The sequence below is a fragment of the Populus trichocarpa genome, chromosome 18 (assembly GCF_000002775.5).
Source record: "Populus trichocarpa isolate Nisqually-1 chromosome 18, P.trichocarpa_v4.1, whole genome shotgun sequence".
Taxonomy (NCBI): domain Eukaryota; kingdom Viridiplantae; phylum Streptophyta; class Magnoliopsida; order Malpighiales; family Salicaceae; genus Populus; species Populus trichocarpa.
The window spans coordinates 3,319,477-3,338,706 of record NC_037302.2 but is presented as its reverse complement, the minus strand read 5'-3'; the positions used below and the strand labels follow the sequence as shown (position 1 = coordinate 3,338,706).

Genomic DNA, 19,230 nt, shown 5'->3' with positions numbered 1-19,230 from the left:
GGCCGGCCGGCTTGGAAACTGCAAATGATAATCAGCTTGCCTAAAACCTTTGATAATCCGGTACGGCCATTTCAATTGAAAATTGGTCCAAAAAGCGAAGTCTTCTAGGACAAAATCTTTTTTTTTAATTTAAAATTAAATTTTTAAGTGTGTTTGAATTATTTTAATGTGTTAATATTAAAATAAATTTTAAAAAATTAAAAAATATATATTATTTTAATAAATTCCAAAACAAAAAAAACACTTTAAATTTTTAGATTTTTTTATGTCCCGCTGTTAAGAATAAAATTAAAAATATTATTTAATAAATTCCTGAAAAAAAAAGAATTTAAAAAACAATCCCTGTACTTTGTAGCTACAAGGAAGACCTACCAAAGCGCGGGTATCTCTGCATTTGCTTTTTTTTCATCATTTGCTTCAAGTCTCATCATGTCTGTCTAGCACTTCAAGGTCCCACACCCCATTACCATGTAAATTTAGTGATTAACCCACATAGCTACTTAATTAATTCATCACCTTCCAGATTGATACTCGTTTTAGCCATCCACAAAGGCTACACTGTGGGCAGGCTATGATAACAACAATCTATATTATTTGTAGACTCGCTAGGACACAATTTCGACAAGCTTATTTTAGAACATCGTCCATCAAAAATAATTAAATAATTTGAGGGGTATCACTTAGATCAGATTTTAAATTTATTTTCTAGAAGTCACTAGTTCGAGTCTCACAAACCTCAAGGCCACTGAAGATTTACATGATCATTAACTTCAGGGCTCGTGGGATTAGTCAAGATACGCGCAAGCTGACCCACACACCCATGTTTATAAAAAAATAAAGTTGATACCTTTAAACCACATTATATCTTTTCAAGAAAAATAAAAAATTAAATAAAAGGGCGAGCCCCAAATTCTACCTTGATGCAGTGACTAAACTAAGACGTGTCATTTGGGTCTTTGAAGTATTATACATTCTTCAATTGGATCCCTTTTACCTCAACAAGTCAAATTTCACTCAAAATTGTCTCATTGTATTCGATACTAAATGCATTTAGGGAAAAAAAAATGTACAAACATGGACAATAATATCTAATACAAGAGGTTGTTTGAGAGTGGGGCAATAGTTATTTTTTAATGTGTTATTCACTCAAATATACATCAAAATAATATATATTTTTTAAAAATTTATTTTTCATACTTGCATATCAAAATAATTCAAAAATATTAAAAAATTAGTTTTAAGAAAAAAAAAATTAAATCTTAGACAGCCTCTGTTTATACCGTAATTCTAAACAGGGGCTAAGAACAAAACTTTTTTTTTTTAGCATAAAACAAATTGACCACATTGAATGTCAGATTCAGAGAAATGGTGTAAAAAGAATACCCTTTGGTCATGGAAAATAATTTTTTTGTTCATGATACTCGTACTACAAATGCGATGGAAGAAATGGCAGTGGTGGTGAATATTTGTCGGTGGCAGACCAGAAACAACGGCTGTGGCAGCAATGATACTATCCATGATGATGAGGGCAACCATGATGGGGGATCATGAGGTAGTATAGCATGTTGAAGACAATGCAGGTGACTGGTTCAGTCGCAGTGAATTCATTGGCATTGGTGCGAACGAAAACTTAATCATAGTAATTATACCAAGAACTATACATGGCTTAAGCGTGAGTGAATCTCATATCATCTATGTTTCTGTCGGAATATTTAACTACACAAATGAAAACTTAATCGAATAAATGAACAGAGGTCGAGTGTTACCCTTTCAACTCAGAACAGTCTAGAAGGTAGAACTTCTCGTCTTGCACCATGATCAAGGAGGAGAAAACAGTAGCCTTGTAGTGTGCCCCATGGGAGCCTGTAGCACTGAAATGATCCAGGGGCCGCATGGAATTATTGCAACATTATAATGGAGCACGACTTCTAAAGATAAAACTGAGAATTTTGCACCCATAATGGTGATTGGTGGAGCATATCAAAGGAAAACTAAATTATCAATACCCCATAATCTAGAACAAATCAGTCTTTTCTGATTGAACAACCATTGAAAAAGAAAATGTCAATTCCTCTGGTTTCTATTCAATCCAGAGCTTTATTTAAAAGTAAATTACCTGCGGCTATTAGTCTATCAGCTGCCTCCTCTGCTGGTAGTAGAAGTAGCTTAGCTCTCTAAAGATATCAAGCATTCGGAATAACATAATTCTTCAAACCTGTGTCAGTGTCAATGAATTTCATATTCCTATAGAAGCAAACACATGAACAAATAATGAAGCATACACCACAGATTGAAAGTAAATTTAAATGTGAGACATGGTATGAACCCACAAAGGACGACCTTGTTAATAATTTTTCAGATATGCATTATGAGTAACGCTTCTCTTGCATGTCCCTATGGAATTTCTTAAGTATCCATCATGTTCTTCGTGTGGTATCCTTGTCACAGCTTTCAATGACAATTTGAAATATCTACTTTTCACTAGACCTGGACACACACAACTGATTCTTATTCTTTGACAACAATAATACTCTGGAACATATCAATCATCTGAAGCAGACAGAGTGAACGAGGATGTACTTTCTTTCCCTGGCAATTTAGAATGGCAAGAAGAGTTTTAAATCTAGCTTGGATCAACATTAAGAGTGAAAGATGTTGATTACCTCAATCTGTAGGATTCACAGCTTTCCAGAATCCACACACCAACTCAAAGATGGATATCTAAGAAACCATCTTCATTTGCATCCATACTTCCAACAGCTTTTTCCACTCAGTAAACGAATTTCATACAATACTTTAACTATATCAATCTGAAAATGGAAATATAAAGTTGCGAAAGAAAAAAGTTTCCCAAAGCTTCATTGCAAGATGAAAAGATAATGGTGAGAAAGCTCCACAAGAGCAGGCAAGATGACATGATACCTGAAACACTAGATTTTTTTTACTTCTTTCAGATTATGAAGGATGCGAGTACCATAATTCAAATTAATCCAGGTAAAAATCCAAGGTTTGGATTGAAAAATAAAGCACTAATAACTGAAAGTAATTTGTTTTGAATTAGATAAATACATGCCAAAACATCCATACATCATCCAGGGATAGAGGAGCAAAAGAAACAATATACATATCCTCAATTGGACAATAAATGTCAAAAAGGCTTAACCATTTTTCCATCTTGAACAACGAAAAAAAAGCATGCTTTGATGGGCCCAGCACCATCCAATGTGTCTCCTTGTAGTCACCTTGTGAATACATAAAACAATTTGAGATATCCTTGAGCATAGAGATAGAGCCATCGAAACTTCATGTCAGTGACAAGACTATCCCCGGATTCTGTCTCCCAAATTACAGCTGCAAATATACAGGAAAGCTCAGTAGTTGATCAAAAAATAGTACAAGGTTTCATAGCAATCATGTCCATGAAAACATTTGTGAATAAAAATAGTAAGAACGCAAGCATGACATGTAACATACAGAATAATTTCTGAAAGTGCAGTTGCCATACCAATTGCTTGGCTGAAGAAATTCTCATCAACCTACTTGAAGCACCAGCTCTGTTCCCAACCCCACGACCAATGTTCACAGCATCAGTTGAGCCATCTAGTTTCATAAAATCCCTTCTGGATGCACTGGGTGGAGCAAAAGAAGTTGACGGCATTGAGACATTGTTCATATTCTGCAGCAATAAAATCTCAAATAGCTGTGATCCACAAAATTTATAGCACACTGATTCTGGTGACAGTAACAATTAGTAAGAAAGAAACTGTCGTCAAACACCTAGAATAAGTTGCATTGAAATACAACACTGGCTATGCATTCTAGCAATATACAGGCATATGCAGAGAACATAGAGAAGACATAATACTAAAGAAGACGACTCACATGTTTGTCAATTGGATTATCAGCAGTTAAATTCCGAGAAAGTGACGAGCCAAACTGCATATGAGCATCTGGACAAGCAACTTTATTTGATCCTCTGTGATCAGTAACCTCAGCAGAATAAGAAGCACCATTGACCCCTGAGTTAAAAAAATGAACATAAAAATTAATATGTCGTGCAAATACCACATAAAACTAGATGAACTTCTAGAATTCAACAGAGCAAAATCTTTCAAATCCTAAACAAAGAGGTTTTGCATCACCCTTCTCCATGATCTCCTGTCCACTTGAGAACTTTCCCTAGTTCATTCAAGTGCCTCTTCAGTTGAGACTCCAATAAACTAATGCTGAATAGAAAGAAACAACAAAAAAAAGGAATACAAACTTAAAAACAGCTTTCTAGATTCACCATGGGTCAAGGCAAAAGGAATACGAAACATAAAAACAGTTTCCTAGATTCACTATGGGTTGAGGCTTGAACAAAAGTTCAGTATGACCAAGAAAAGAAAGGAGTAGAAAAGGTTCTACTTGGGTATTACTGTATTAAAATGGTTAACTATTGATTTCCCCAAAATCTAATTGAGGTCATTGCATCTTTGTTGAACTTCTACTAAGCCATTGCAGTACAACAGATAAACATTTGACATCTAGTATCGCATGTTAGTGTTCCCAGAAATGAGCCTGAAATGATTTAAAAAAAAAACCTACAAACAACCTATCAAGAACAAGTTCACCTTGAGATTTCAAACCCTCATTTCTACTTTTGTATTTCTATGCTTGAGCTTACTACAACAACCAGTTCCCATGCAAGTGAATTGATAATCAAGGTGCTCTGTTACAATGGACTGGTTTCAGTTTATTAAGGTGTTTAACATCCCTTGACATCCTCCCACACCCTCTGCAACAAGCCAAACCCCTCTTTCTTACCAAAAATTTCAAGGAAGCAACAGGATAGAAATATTTTCCATCAAAATTGAGGTGACAACTCAATCATAAATAGTTAAAATGATGTGAAAAGCAAACTCCTGCCAAATGTACAAGATCCAGACAAACAAGATGGAAATTTAAACATGGACAGACTGGGAATCCTTGGGCTTTTACCTTTACCCTTATCAAGATCCATAGCCATTGCTCGACTGCCTGTCACTCTAGAATTCGGCTGCAAGTCCTGAAAGATCTCACATGAAAGTATAAAATCAAAAAACGATTTAATAAGCCACTCCAGAAGCAAAGTGAATTAGTTTACAGAATGATTTGAAGACAATTTATGGACCCAATATTCAAATAAATGAAATAGAAAAATATTGCAATCTCATGAATAAAGATCTTTGCATTTCATCATTGGAGATATTTAAAAAAGAGAAGGTTGGAATAACTAACGGGTGATTTAGCTGGTGGCTTTGTTCTCTGTGTCTGCTTGTACTTCAGGATGGTCCAGTCAAAAACATAATCAAACTCAAATCCTGCAAGAAATTGGAAAATATGTAGATCAAAACATATTACATAACTACCAACTCTGAAAGCCTACATGGATGTGACTTTACAACAAAATGGACTGCTAAAAGTAATGGACCAAATATTGTTCATTATCGGTTTCCAGGCTTCACTGTCCTCAATGACCAACAAACATAACTTCCCTATCATCCCCATTCTGAACCAACATTAAAAAGAATTCCTCACAATTTAATTAATCAATTACCTTCTCGAGTAAACAAGACATGAAAGAGGCGCTTCAGAAATCCATAATCAGGTCTTTGGTCAAATGTTAAAGAGTGGCAATAATGGAAGTAAGAAGCAAACTCCACAGGATGCGACTTGCACAGTACCTTTACAAAACAAATGTGATGTCAACAGACTATAAAATAGAAGGTAGAGATTCAAACTAATACAAGGAACCAAAACTACATACAGAATTCAAGTTTGAGAACAACAGCTCTCAAAGCCTTTTTCTTCTTTACATAACAAATGAGATATTGAGGCATTTAGTTATACTTTATTTTCCTTAGAACCGATAGATCCACTGTAACCTTAACTTCATCAACAATTTCCTGTGTTAAACCCATAAATATTAGACCAGAAAGTAAAATGAAAAACAAACTTTATGTTAAAAACCTGAAACAGGCACATTTTTTGCTTATATGATCCCGACAGGATAACATGTAAGCCACATTTATTTAATAATCTTCTACACTTTTTGTTCTAGTAATTGCATGATTTTCAGGTTACTATATTTTTTTGAATTTCAGATGAATGTTTACAAATGTGATATATGATAAGAAGCATGATTTGATGACAGAAGTTTGAGGAAAGGGTCACCTTTTGAAGAGCCAGCCTTGTTATCTTCCCCCCCTCTAAAATCAGGATTTAACTTCCAAGACGATTAATGCATTTGGCCACATACCTCAATTGGAGTTGATAACTTCTTCTCGCATATTTTATTGTACTTTTGCTTCTTCGTTGCAGCTTTCAGACCCTGCCATGGAAGGCTAAATTCAGAAACCAATTATCAGATAGTCAATGACCAACTAATCATATCATCTAGTTAAAACATCAAACAGCCATCAAAATGATCGAGGTATTAAAGGAAAAAATGACCAAATTTACAACCCCCTCACTAATAAAAATATTTTCTCTACATACACTGTGGCAGCATACCTTCCTCTCAAAAAGTATAAAAGAACATAGCCAATGGACTCCAGATCATCTCGACAGCTCTGCTCTGAGTAGCAAATAAAATGTGAGTGTAGACCAAATGGTTCATTTGATATATCAAACACGTCAACAAAACCTCTCTAACTTACCAATTCCTAGATGAGTATTGCAACTTGCATACCGGGCAGTTCCTGTTAAGTTTTTGTTCTCTCTTTTCAAAGCAGGAAAGGGAAAGAAAAATGAAGCTTTAGTTAATCATGGAAGACAAATAAAGATTAAGGGGATGGTTGTTTACATGATACAAAGGAACTGAGAAAAGCAGCATACACATCATCAACAAAGGCAATCAAAAATGTTATATCACAAAAGGTTTTAGCCCAGAAACCTCAGAGGTTCTCTAGCTGTGAACATATCATAGTGTTCTTCATACATGTTATAAAGTCATATCTTGATGCTAAACGAAATAAAAGACCTTTCAGGGATAACAACAAGCCAATAATATCATCTCAAAATAAAAAACTGAAGATAAAAAGGCCAAACTCAATTTAGCAAACCCAAGCCTTTGACAAACTAATTTAGATGAATAGCTAATATAAACTTTATGAATGAAAAAATCAAGGTTCCGACTTCCACTTTTGAATGCTATCTAGCATATACCAGACTGGTAACTGTTAAGCCTGTGAGCAAAAGCCATGTTCGTATCTAAACTACAAAGTTTCAAGTATCATGAATGACTTGACCCACTTTCTCACATGAAAACTGCTTAACCATTTTCATTCTCATCTATTTAGACAACCAAACAGTTTAGACAACATGGAAACTTAGAGAAGAGATATCCAAAACCCACTGGAAGCCAAACAAGAGCTTGGTTATGAAAATAGCTACCTGTAAGGAATATGTTGGTGTGTTGTTGTATCCCTATATCTTTTTGCAAGCCCAAAATCAATGACATAGACCTGGTGCATGAAACAAAATGAGGGGGCATTTATTAGAGGAAAAAAAAAACTCCAATAACTCATTCACATATAATTAAAACACTATTGCACAAAAACACGAAACAATTACCTGATTAGCTTTCCTTCCAAGACCCATGAGAAAATTATCCGGTTTAATGTCCCTATGCAAGAATCCCTTCGTATGCATGTACTCAATCCTCGCAATCTCCATTCAAAAAAATCAAATAACCAACAATCAAAACTCATCATCCAAACCAAAGAACCACATTCGAATACAATAAAACCGAATAGCATCGCCAGTTATTACCATCTGATCAGCCAACATTAGCACCGTTTTAAGGGAAAACTTCCTCCCACAGTACACAAACAAGTCCTCGAGACTCGGACCTAGCAAATCAATTACTAATACATTATCTCCTCCGTCTACTCCACACCATTTTATATTCGCAACACCACCTGATTAACACAATTTCCAAAAATTAAAAAAAAAAACCCTAAAAAATAAAGTGAATTAAATTTAAAATAACAAGTTTTCACATCCAAAAAGGAAAAGAAAAGAAAAGAAAATCACTAATTTCTGCGGGGAAAAAAAAACTTACTTCCACCACGAAGAATCTTATACAGTTTGGCTTCGTAAAGTAACTGCGGATGCTTTGCACTCCTATTTTCCTACAAATTAATAAAAAGTAAAGCTTAATAAAAAAATATGAAAAATCAAAATTAAAAGAAAAGAACAAAAGACTTACAATTTTGACAGCAACGATTTCACCAGATTGAATGTGAGTAGCTGTTAGAAAGTAACAAAAGAGGAATTAAGAAAATCAATCGTGGAGGAGTAAACCATGTGAGAGAGATAAAGAAAAGGAAGTACCGAGAAAGATTTCGCCAAAGGATCCGCTTCCAATTTTGCGACCCAATTTGTACTTCTCTCCTATAATTCTCTCCATTTTCATGCATTCAATCTATAATTTTCTTTATTTATCGGACGAAAGAGAAAACAAGCACAAAGAGAGAAGGTCGCGACGACGACGAGGAAGAGGGATCGCTGCATTTGATCTGACAATTTTTTTCAATATTATTATAAATTATGTTTTATATTATGAAACAAAAAATTCAAATAAAATACATTATTAAATATATAAACTATTATTAAATATATAAACTACATAATAAAAAAATAATTCATAAAAACAAAAAGTGAAATTCCAATCAAAAGTTGAATAAAAATCACAAAATGAAATGTCCGTTGTTATGTAGTTAAAAACTTCAACCCGTTGTTATTTGGGTATGTTTAGAAATATATTTGTTATTATTTTTTAAAATATTTTTCATTTAGAAATATATTAAAATAATATATTTTTTATTTTTTAAAAATTATTTTTGATATAGTATATTAAAATAATTTTAAAATATCAAAAAATATTAATGTGAAATAAATAAAAAAATAAAAAAATTAATTTTTTTAAAAAATATCTTTAAAATATAAAAATAAACAGTACCTAAAAAAAATAATTAGCCGATACTAACGTTGTTCATGGTAGTCCTTATAAAAGCTTGGTATCATAGAACCTCTGCTTTCAGTAGATCTATATATGAAATAAAGTTAAGATAATATTTAGGGTTAATTACATTTAACCTTTTATAGTTTATTTATTTTATTATTTTACTTTGCTTCTAAATTATATTTTACATCCTTTATTAATTCAATTTTTTAAATTAAAAAAAATATCAAACTATTCTTTCATATATATATATATATATATATGAAAACACCACAACCACAAGATTTTTTACTTTAGCCCGTGAGTGAAACTATTGTTTATTGGATCAGTTATTTCATGGTTTTGCGTCTATTAAAAAAAAACACTTAACACTGGCAATTAAAAATATTTTAGTCTTTTTAGAAAGCATGTTATTCATTACATTGGGAATAAATAATTTTTTTCATTTTAATTACATAATAATTAAAATATCATTGAAATAAAAATAATAAAACTAGTGTTAAAGGTCACTTTTGTATTTTTACGATAGTTTTTAAGTTATTATTATGTCAAATGAGAGACAGTTTGGTATTTTGCTAGGTATAGGAAAAAAAAAATTGCAATTAAATTAGTAATTTATTATGTCAAATGAGAGACAGTTTTTCAATTTAATTTAGTTATTTAATATCAAATTATTTATTTAAATAAACATGTATTTAAAAAATATTGAAATACCGGAGTTTCTGTTGGTAAATTACTTTACTAAATTACTATCGGATCTGAAATTCTCAACGAGAATCTCATAAACAACAAGTTTCCATCAAGAAATCCGTTGAGAATTTATATACCGATAAAAAAAAGCTTAAAGGCAGAGAAAATATTCCACCATTGATAGTCAATTTTCTGGTAGTGATGCATTTGAGTAGAGAAGAAAGAAGAAGAAATAGTCAAATTGTAATCAATTTTTGTTTATTCGGGAGGCACATGTGGCGTCTGGGCAACTAATCAAACAGTGCTAATTTAATAATTATTTTGTCAACTCAATATGCTATTATTGAAAAAAACTCAGCAGCAGAGCATCTCTTTGTTCTGGTTGTGGTTAAAAATGAAACGGGCTGTCTATCTGTACCTGGCCCACCATCATCATTTTCCAAGTTCCTCTTATCTTTTTTCCGAAGTATGAGGATGATGCAGTGACTTTCATTTTCAACGCCAGTCTCTCTCTCCCTCTCCCTCTCTCTCCTAAGAGAAGAAGATAAATGGATTGCCCATCAGAACATGGACAGATGATCACAGAGCCACTCTTGAGTAACCGAAAGGGTGGCATCAGAACCTTACCATTCATCCTAGGTACTCACTACCTGTGTAGTAGTACACAGGCATATTTGTCTAACCTTGTGATTATTTTTTTTCTAGAATTTTGTGATGAATTTTCTATTTTCTGACAGCGAACGAGGCATTCGAGAGTCTGGCAAATTACGGGCTGTTTCCAAACCTGATACTTTATTTGACAAGAGAGTATAGGATTGATGCTGCAAAGGGGGCACATGTTTTGTTCCTTTTGTCATCTGCCATAAATTTCACGCCAATTCTTGGAGCTTTTCTTGCTGATACTTATGTGGGTCGGTATCGGATGATTGGTTTTGGATGTATGGCTAGCCTTCTGGTAATATTTCTGTTTCTTTCCAAGGTCTATTTTTTCCTTCTTTTCGAAATTACAGTTGCTTGACGCAGGAGCTGAAAAAAATCATTAATTTTTTGTCGTTGCTCCAAATAATTTAGCTCAGCCGTAATAATTTGTTTGCTACCCGACGTATGATATCTCCTAGCGATCCAGATGTATCCTTTCTTTACCTCATTTGTCAAAGTTTTACTGTAATGGAGGACCATGTTTTGTATGTTAGCTATGAAGATGTATCATCTATCCTCAATTTCTCCATCTGTCCGTTTGTTTTTTCTATCCATCCACATAACTGGAACCAGCTCCGTGTTCTCATTCTACAGGGCGATTTGCGTCTTATTTTTGTTAACAAGAGACTTCATTTTGAGTTTAACAAGGATGAGAATTAGAGCATGCTCTGCAGCTTACTGACTTACAATTAAGGTTGTAAGGCTCTCATGAGCCCTGTAAAGTACTAAATTAAAATCAGAACAAGGAATCACTTTAATTTTCATGGTACAGGGGATGGTTCTGCTGTGGCTAACAACTTTTCCTGAAGCAAGACCGCCTCCTTGTGTCCAATTTAGTTACGACTGCAAATCTGCAACTACATTGCAGCTTTTGCTTTTATATACAGCTTTTTGCTTTTTGGCCATTGGAGCTGGTGGCATAAGATCGTCTTCCTTAGCCTTTGGTGCTGATCAATTGGGCACGAGCAACAGCCTTGAACATGCTAGAATACGAGAGAGCTTCTTCAGCTGGTACTATGGCATAGTTGCAGCTTCAGTGTTTCTTGGTATGACTTTCGTTGTATACATTCAAGATAACATAGGGTGGATGGTGGGTTTTGGAGTTCCTGTGGTGCTCATGATCTTGTCATCTCTTTCATTCTTCGTGGCTTCTCCTTCTTATGTCAAGTCAAAACCTAAAGCAAGCTGGATCACTGGGTTGGCTCAAGTTGTTGTGGGTTCCATTAGAAATAGAAGAATCAAATTATCATCCCAAGCCACTGATAAGGTGGATTATCATACTACGGGATCAATGCTTCTTGTGCCAAGTGAAAAACTGAGGTATCATAGTTTTTTTAGGTTATGCACTTTGCGTCCTGAGTTTATAGAACTGCAAGTTTTGCCTGCATAGAATACCAACTATGCCTCTGAGGTCACCATTTGCTTTTATTGATACATGTAAAAGAAAGGAGGATCAGCAAACTTCTGAATGAAAAATGTTGAAAATTTTGTTTTTTAATTGCTTTCTCCTTTTTCTGGCATTCCATTAAGTTAGGCTAAGAGTTGAGATAATTAGCATGTGAATATGCGCGTCATAATCTGTTTCAATGAGTTTTATTGTTAGTCCTAAAAACTTCCTTTTTGCTTTACCCTGTATTAGGTTCTTAAACAAAGCTTGCATTATTAGAAATCCTCAAGAAGATTTGACCCCAGATGGAAAAGCTTCAGATCCATGGAGTCTTTGTACAGTAGATCAAGTCGAAGATCTAAAAGCACTAATCAAGGTAATCCCAATATGGTCAGCCGGAATGCTCAAGTCTGTGAATGTAAGCCAAGGCTCTTTTTTAGTGCTCCAGGCATCCACCATGAACCGACACATTACTTCAAAATTTGAAGTTCCTGCTGCCAGTTTCCCCTCAATTGTGGTTCTCGTTATCACAACGTGGGTTGTTCTCTATGATCGTATAATTATCCCTCTAGTATCGAAAGTCAGTGGAAAAATCGTTTGCCTCAACTTGAAACAAAGAATGGGTATTGGTATTCTATTATCGACTATTTCCATGGCAGCATTAGCAATCGCTGAGAGTTTTAGGCGGGCAACTGCAATCAAGGAAGGATTTCCAGACAATCCTAATGCTGAATTGCACATTTCAGCAATGTGGTTGTTACCGTATTTTGTCCTGAGTGGATTAGCTGAGGCTTTCAATGCTATTGGACAGAACGAATTCTTTTACACTGAGTTGCCTAAAAGCATGTCCAGTGTAGCCTCCACGCTTCAAGGGTTAGGATTGTCAGCCGCAAGCTTGGTATCCAGTTTTATAGTCAGTGCTGTTCGAGATTTCACGAAAGGAGAAGCTCAGGAGAGTTGGGTTTCAAGCAACATCAACAAAGGGCATTATGATTACTATTACTGGATTCTTACAATTTTGAGCTTGGTTAACTTCATCTATTATCTTGTTTGTAGCAAGACTTATGGTCCTTGCAGGCAAGAAAAATGGTTTAACAGATGACTGCTTTTGGTTACAGTTCAAGAATTCTTAATCATAGCATGCATTTTTTTTTGTTACAGTTCAAGAATTCTTAATCATAGCATGCTTTTTTTTTTCTTTTTCTATATAGTGAACACACTTCAGGACTTGACTCATTTTTTAAGATCCTGTTTATTGTTTATTTTTTTGTTTGAAAAATATTTTAAAAAGAATTTTATTTTTTTTAATATTTTTCTTGAAATTAATATTTTTTAGATTTTTTAGATCATTTTGATGTGCTGATGTAAAAATAATTTTTAAAAAATAAAAAAATATATTATTTTAATATATTTTTAATAAAAAATATTTTAAAAAACAACTATAATTACATTTTTAAACAGATTTGAAAATTATTTTCAAGAATTAAATCTTGAAAAAAAACTTGTCAACTCGATATATGATTCAAATAAAAAATATCTTCTTTAACGGTTGACTCTCTACCACTTGAAAATATTATAAGTTAAATTACTAGCTTGATGACAATATTATAACATTAAGATCGTATGTTGTTATGTTTACATGAACTATTTCCTCTTCAAAAGTTCGTTTTTTAAGAAGTGAATTTTTCAAATAGTTATTACAAAGCGTCTGGGTTCCATACAGCTATTTATAATATTCTCCTTGCCATTGGATATATTTTGAAATCTATTTTATTTAATTATATATATTTGTGAGAAGCACAATGATTAAGATTCTTGAAGAAAAATGCATTTTTCTAGTCAAATTTGTTTGATCTCAACCATATATTATTTTTTTTTAATATTAAAAAAATATTTTTTTGAATAAAAACTAGTGACAATTACAAAATATTTTAAAAAACGTAATGATTTGTGTCAAAGAACCATCTCAACCCAATAGCTTAAGCCGTTAGGTGAGGTTCAAGGATATGATTTATATTATTCTCTGACAATTTGAATTAAAGAGGAAAAAAGTATCTTCTTAATTGAAACTCTGTTCCCTCACTCGTGTATTTCTTTTCTGTTTTGATGAAAATATTTTTTTATCGTAAACTTTGTTTTGTTTAAATGATAACTTATTATAATCATAAAATAAAAATTTGATAAAATAAAATAAAAATTATGAATAGATCATTTCTACGCACTTGTATAAAAAATTATATAAAAAAAATACAAATAAAAAATAACTAAATAAATATTTTATTTTCATTAAATATTAATGATAAAATTTTAAAAAACATTTTGCATATTAAGTTAATATGTAATTATTCATAAATTAATTGTTAATGTTACCATTAAAAAGCTTTAATATTCTTGAAAACTATGACATAATTGGATAATTTCTTATATATAATTTTAATAAACTTACTAAAATTAAAAAAAATATAAGAATATAAAAGTTAAGGGTTATTTAAGAAGAAGGTCGGGCGTCCTTCGATCTGGAAAGATGGTCTGGTGCGCCTAGCCTAAATTAAAAGTCCATGCATATAGGTCTAAAATATTGTTTGATTAGGTAAACTTGGTGTCATTTTCTAGCCTAAAAGTTAGGGTTTTGCTTTTAAAATCTTCAAAACTCAATTTTTAACTTATTTTAACTTGAAAACACTTCAAAAACATCATAAAAATCACTATAAAGCCATTTTCAACCCTAAATTATCTTTTAATAAGTTTAAAAGTAAATTAAACTCATTCAAAATAAAATTCATGAATCACAATGATCTTTTTTTTTTACATGTTTAAAAGTTAAAACTACATTCATTAAACTATCTTCTCTGAAACAAATACATTGATATAAAGGCTAGTTTTTTTTTTCCCCCAAAAAGGTTGCTAACTTCGTTCTCAACATCTAAAGATTAAAACATGATAAAATTAAAATTTATGACCAAATCATGAAAATCTAAAAGAATATATAGGGTTAGAACATGTAAAAATCAGAACTTGAGGGGCAAATTGAAATTTTCCTTGCCTTGTGAACAGTGTACACAAGAAAGGCTCTATTTTTTATGTTAATTTTCATCCTTCAACTTTCCAAACTTTGTTTTTAACAATAATCTAACATTTTATTTTGTGAAAATGATTTTTAATTTAACATTGAAATATTCTATGATATTTCGAATGCCCAAGCATGCAAATCAAAACCAATTTCAATCCATAAATTGTGCCAATATAATTTGCAATGATGAATTGGAAAGAAATAAAAGGGAAAAGTTGGCTATGAATATTGAAATGTGAGAGTGAAATTAACCTGACGAAATGTTCATTTAAAGTTCAGAATCAACTGATAGATGAAATACTAACCTGCAAACATCATGTAATTGAAATACTTATCCTGTGAAATTCATTCTTTCAGGTTTAAACTTAAAACTAAAAACTGTTGAAGAATTCGGTCATCACTTTATATGTTGATTTTAATTTATGAAATTATAAAAGAAAATTGATACCGAATCTGATAACACCTAAGTGATTTGATTTCCACTATATATAATAAATTAAATATATTGGATACCATTAAAAACAGCTCTTAATTATAAGATGTTTAGGGGGACGATGGAATGAGATAAAAGCCATCTCCTTTTCTTCTTGATCATGGCTTCTTTTTCTCTAATGCAATTGTTTAGTTCTCTTATTGGGTTTGACATGAATAGTTGAATATATTATATATTAATATAAAATTAATTTTTATATTTTATCTAATAATTTAAAATTTTAGCTCAAAATCGTTCTTTAATATTATATTAAAATTTTAATGATTAAGTTCTCGAGACTTTGAATTTCACTATCTTTTTTAATTAATAAAATTAAATATAAAATGGTAATGATTATATACAAGTTTCAAGTCTAAATTTTTTTCATTTAAAATATTTATTAATCTTGAAATTATTCTTGAAATTTCATTAAATAACTTACCTTTAGATTAAAGTGGTTATTTAACAAAAATATTCTTTACAAAGAATATTTACTAATTTAATGATTCCTTGACACAAAGCTAATAACCCCCTGCCATTTTTTTATACCACTAGCATTGCTATTAAGGCTTCACCACAAAATTGCTTTGTTAATGTAAAAAGATCCCTTAAGAAAATTTGGTGTCTTGTTATATATTAAAATCAAAATGATGAAAGTTTTAATTGAGTTTGACACAATAATAATTTATATAGAGATATCAAGACTACAAGTAACCGACCTCTTACCCAACACTTTTAAAGAAACACAAACGAGAAGTGTAGAAAACTCCATAAAACTTGATTAATTATTTAATATGTCAGAGTACTTCAATAAAGAACAAAAAACTAAACTAAACCTCTTACACACAATAATAATTATTAAAATCAAACTATGTCCCCCCAAGAAAAAACCTAAATATAATCTAAATAACCATATTTATAATAGATAAAAACATTCTAAACACTGTTGGAAAATAATAAAATATTTTTAAATAAAATAGAAAAAATAATTCTAAATCAACTAGAAAACTAATACAATTTTCACATTATAACTTCTAGATCTTATCATAAGGCCTTACCAATATTCAATTGCCTTGTAATTTTAAGCTTATAAAACATGACGTTTGAAAACTTCTGGTAAGATTTCAGACCGATCCAACAATTAGATAAAACATTATGCTTGTTATAGTAAAATTATGCTTTAGAAAGAATAAGTTCATTACTGCCTCTAATGTTGGAATTAATTAGCTCACCATTGTGAAATAATTAGGTCCATGTTGTAGATGGAGCAAGCCCTTCTTGCACATAGATTAGATTGACTAAGGTATGATAATCGCTTGTTGATGTTACCTTTTTGAAATCCATTTTGGCCCAAATATTCTAAATAAACTAATTAAATGCATCTTCTAAATAAGTTCATTAAATGCATCTTCGAGCTTCTTTACCCTTGATCTTATAATTGAACCAATTGGAACTTACAATGGATTTTTTGGTGTAGTCTTGATCATATCATCCCCTATATCAAACAAAGAGAGATTAGAAATATTGAAAGCAACACTAACATCATACTCATATGATGGATCCACTTTGTTGCTACCCAATTTTTGGCCCATGTTTTGATAAATTTTTCAGAAAAAATCCAAAAATAGCAAAAAATAACAAGAATCCAAAAAATATGTTTTTTTAATGTATTTGCATTATTTTTAGCATTTTCAGCATCGTCTCAAAAGAAGTTAAATTTTCAAAGGTTTTTAGAACGCGTTCGACTTTTAACGCTTTATTTTTAAAATCACCGGTTTTTCTCATTTGAGTCGATGTTGATAAGAAAAATCCAAAAAATAAGAAAAATCAAATTTATAAAAAAGAAAGAAGTTGAGGGACCAAGTTTGAAAACCTAGCAATATTTTTACCTATGACACCAACCTCCAGGCGCCCACATACCTGCCTTCTTCATCCCGCAGTGGTGCCCACAGAAGTAGCCTTATTTCCAACTGAGAACCAACAGCTGCACCTGCAAATCCGGCCTCCAACACTCCTTCCTCAGCTGCCATATCTGCCGCTTGAAGAAGAAGGAAAGAACAACAAGACCAGAACAGAGCAACAGATCCGAGAACGGATTTGCACAAAAGAAAAATTAAAATCAACTGTTTGTTGGGATTTTGCTGTTTGTGCAGGTCACCGCCGGCGAGGAAGAAAGGAGGAAGCCGTTTCGGATCTCCCCTGCTGCCTGAATTGTTTGCGGCGGCGCGTGAACCCACGCGCCGCCAGTGACGGTGGTGCTTGGAGAAGACGCGCCGCCACTGTTTCCGTGACCCAGAAGCCTTCCAACACTGTTTCCGTGCTGCGTTGTTCCTGATTCTATTTTGGGGCCTCTTTTTGTAAATTTAAATCGTTTAACGTGTTGTTTAGATTAATTTGAATGTTGAGTATTTTGTAATATGTAGTCCTGGTGTGGGTAAAATATAGTAAAAAAGTGATGTGTGTGTTTGTATATTTTTTATGTATGTTTTTTTTAATGATAAAACTTAAAAAGACAAAAAAAATAAAAATGTTTTACTTTGCATTGAATTTGGTTCATATTTCAAAAATATCAAAAAAATATTTTTCTTTTGGTATCCGGGATTATAATCTTATATGTAATATGTATTCTTGATATTAAAAAAAAAATTGTCTTGTTTTTTATTGATGTTAGAGCAATTAGGGTTTTTTTTACCTGATAAAATAAAGATCTTCTTACTGAGGAGAACTTTTCTTCTTTTTTTAAGAAATTATTGGTAAGACAATTTTCAAAACCTTTTAAATTACATCAAATCACGAAGCAGCATATCTCAGGTAGGGTGCGCTAGGAGTGTTAATACCTTCCCCAGCCACAACCAGTCCCTTACTCGTGAATCTTTGACAAGACCAGTACATCCGGGTTTCCTAGTAACCCTCAATAAAATACTAGGTGGCGACTCCCAACAATCAAGCAAACGAAACGAAAATCGCCAACGGACGCCGTGCGGGTGTCGTGCGACACACTTTATAGGCATTATCATTAATTCTTTTAAGGATTTAGAATAGTCTATCTCCTCTTGGGATCAACTTAGATATTTTTAATCCTAAATTATTTTTTTCTGTATTTGCACTCAAACCCAATTACCTAGTTAAAAATTAACCCTTTTCACCCTTTATTACCTTTGAATGCATATAGCTCATTTTTTTAAAATATTTTTCGCCTCACATTCTCATGGAGAACCTTTACTAAATATGTTTTTCTATTGCTATCAAGACTAACCTTTTCATAAATAGGTAAAGGAAACAAATCAAAAGAGTCGAAAGATTAAAGTCATAGACAACTTTAAAAGCAAAATAATCAATAGTAGAATACATACTTCTATTATAATCAAATTCAATAAATGACAGACAATATATTGAATGATAGTTCTTAACAATATAATTAAATTTTATTAACTACTTATGTTTGATCATTTTTTTTTATGGATGATAAGTAGTAGAAAATAACAATTTTATTTCTAATATCCCTATAAAACCTTTCAAAAATAGCAAAACAATTCAACATTACAGTCAAACACAATACTCTTATGTACCCCATGTAGTCGAACTATCTCCTTAAAAAATAAATCTATTATGTTAGTTGCATCATCAGTTTTATTACAAGATATAAAATGTGATCCAAAAAAAAAAAACCTATCCTTAACTACAAAAATAAAATCCCTACCCCTTTTTGATCTAGAAAAACCTAGCATAAAATTCATATCAACCCAAGGTTCCTAGGGCATTGGTAAAAGAGTTTATAAACCATGAGGTAAAACTTTAGACTTAGCTTATCTTATGTTATGCTATGCATCTATCACAAATTCTTTGCACATTTTTTTTTTTAATATTAGGCTAACAAAAATGCTCATACAAACTATTTAGAGTTTTAGCAACCCTAAAATATC

General features: G+C 32.0%; 2 protein-coding genes across 3 annotated transcripts; one reads left to right on the top strand and one right to left on the bottom strand.

Moving 5' to 3' along the window:
- Window positions 1-3,037: 3,037 nt before the first annotated feature.
- Window positions 3,038-8,746, bottom strand: LOC112324959 (casein kinase 1-like protein 3). 2 transcript variants are annotated; one of them, XM_024589859.2, is made up of 15 exons: window positions 8,359-8,736; window positions 8,234-8,274; window positions 8,087-8,156; window positions 7,795-7,943; window positions 7,597-7,692; window positions 7,417-7,487; window positions 6,681-6,742; window positions 6,535-6,598; window positions 6,281-6,365; window positions 5,579-5,705; window positions 5,260-5,342; window positions 4,981-5,047; window positions 3,883-4,019; window positions 3,506-3,676; window positions 3,038-3,351 (listed from the first exon to the last, which is right to left on the bottom strand). In XM_024589859.2, the coding sequence occupies exons 1-15, from the start codon at window positions 8,438-8,440 to the stop codon at window positions 3,346-3,348; spliced, it is 1,311 nt and encodes a 436-aa protein (XP_024445627.1). In that variant the 5' UTR covers window positions 8,441-8,736; the 3' UTR covers window positions 3,038-3,345. The 2 variants fall into 2 exon arrangements, 1 of the variants encoding a protein (XP_024445627.1); XR_002978955.2 differs by lacking the exons at window positions 3,038-3,351; window positions 3,506-3,676 and adding an exon at window positions 4,143-4,226 and having other exon boundaries at window positions 8,359-8,746.
- A 1,305-nt stretch (window positions 8,747-10,051) lies between these two features.
- On the top strand, window positions 10,052-12,925 carry LOC112324955 (protein NRT1/ PTR FAMILY 1.2). The gene is made up of 4 exons (XM_024589833.2): window positions 10,052-10,318; window positions 10,417-10,634; window positions 11,151-11,698; window positions 12,018-12,925. The coding sequence occupies exons 1-4, from the start codon at window positions 10,228-10,230 to the stop codon at window positions 12,865-12,867; spliced, it is 1,707 nt and encodes a 568-aa protein (XP_024445601.1). The 5' UTR covers window positions 10,052-10,227; the 3' UTR covers window positions 12,868-12,925.
- The last annotated feature ends 6,305 nt before the right edge of the window (window positions 12,926-19,230 follow it).

Bases quoted from the DNA above. Each gene is read 5' to 3' on its own strand.
- LOC112324959 (XM_024589859.2), bottom strand. From the start codon at position 8,440: ATGAAAATGGAGAGAATTATAGGAGAGAAGTACAAATTGGGTCGCAAA. The intron at 8,157-8,233 runs GTAAGTCTTTTG...ATTAATTTGTAG, and splicing joins AAATCGTTGCTGTCAAAATT to GAAAATAGGAGTGCAAAGCA. The intron at 6,366-6,534 runs GTATGCTGCCAC...TTCTGAATTTAG, and splicing joins TTATACTTTTTGAGAGGAAG to CCTTCCATGGCAGGGTCTGA.
- LOC112324955 (XM_024589833.2), top strand. From the start codon at position 10,228: ATGGATTGCCCATCAGAACATGGACAGATGATCACAGAGCCACTCTTG. The intron at 10,319-10,416 runs GTACTCACTACC...ATTTTCTGACAG, and splicing joins AACCTTACCATTCATCCTAG to CGAACGAGGCATTCGAGAGT. The intron at 11,699-12,017 runs GTATCATAGTTT...ACCCTGTATTAG, and splicing joins GTGCCAAGTGAAAAACTGAG to GTTCTTAAACAAAGCTTGCA.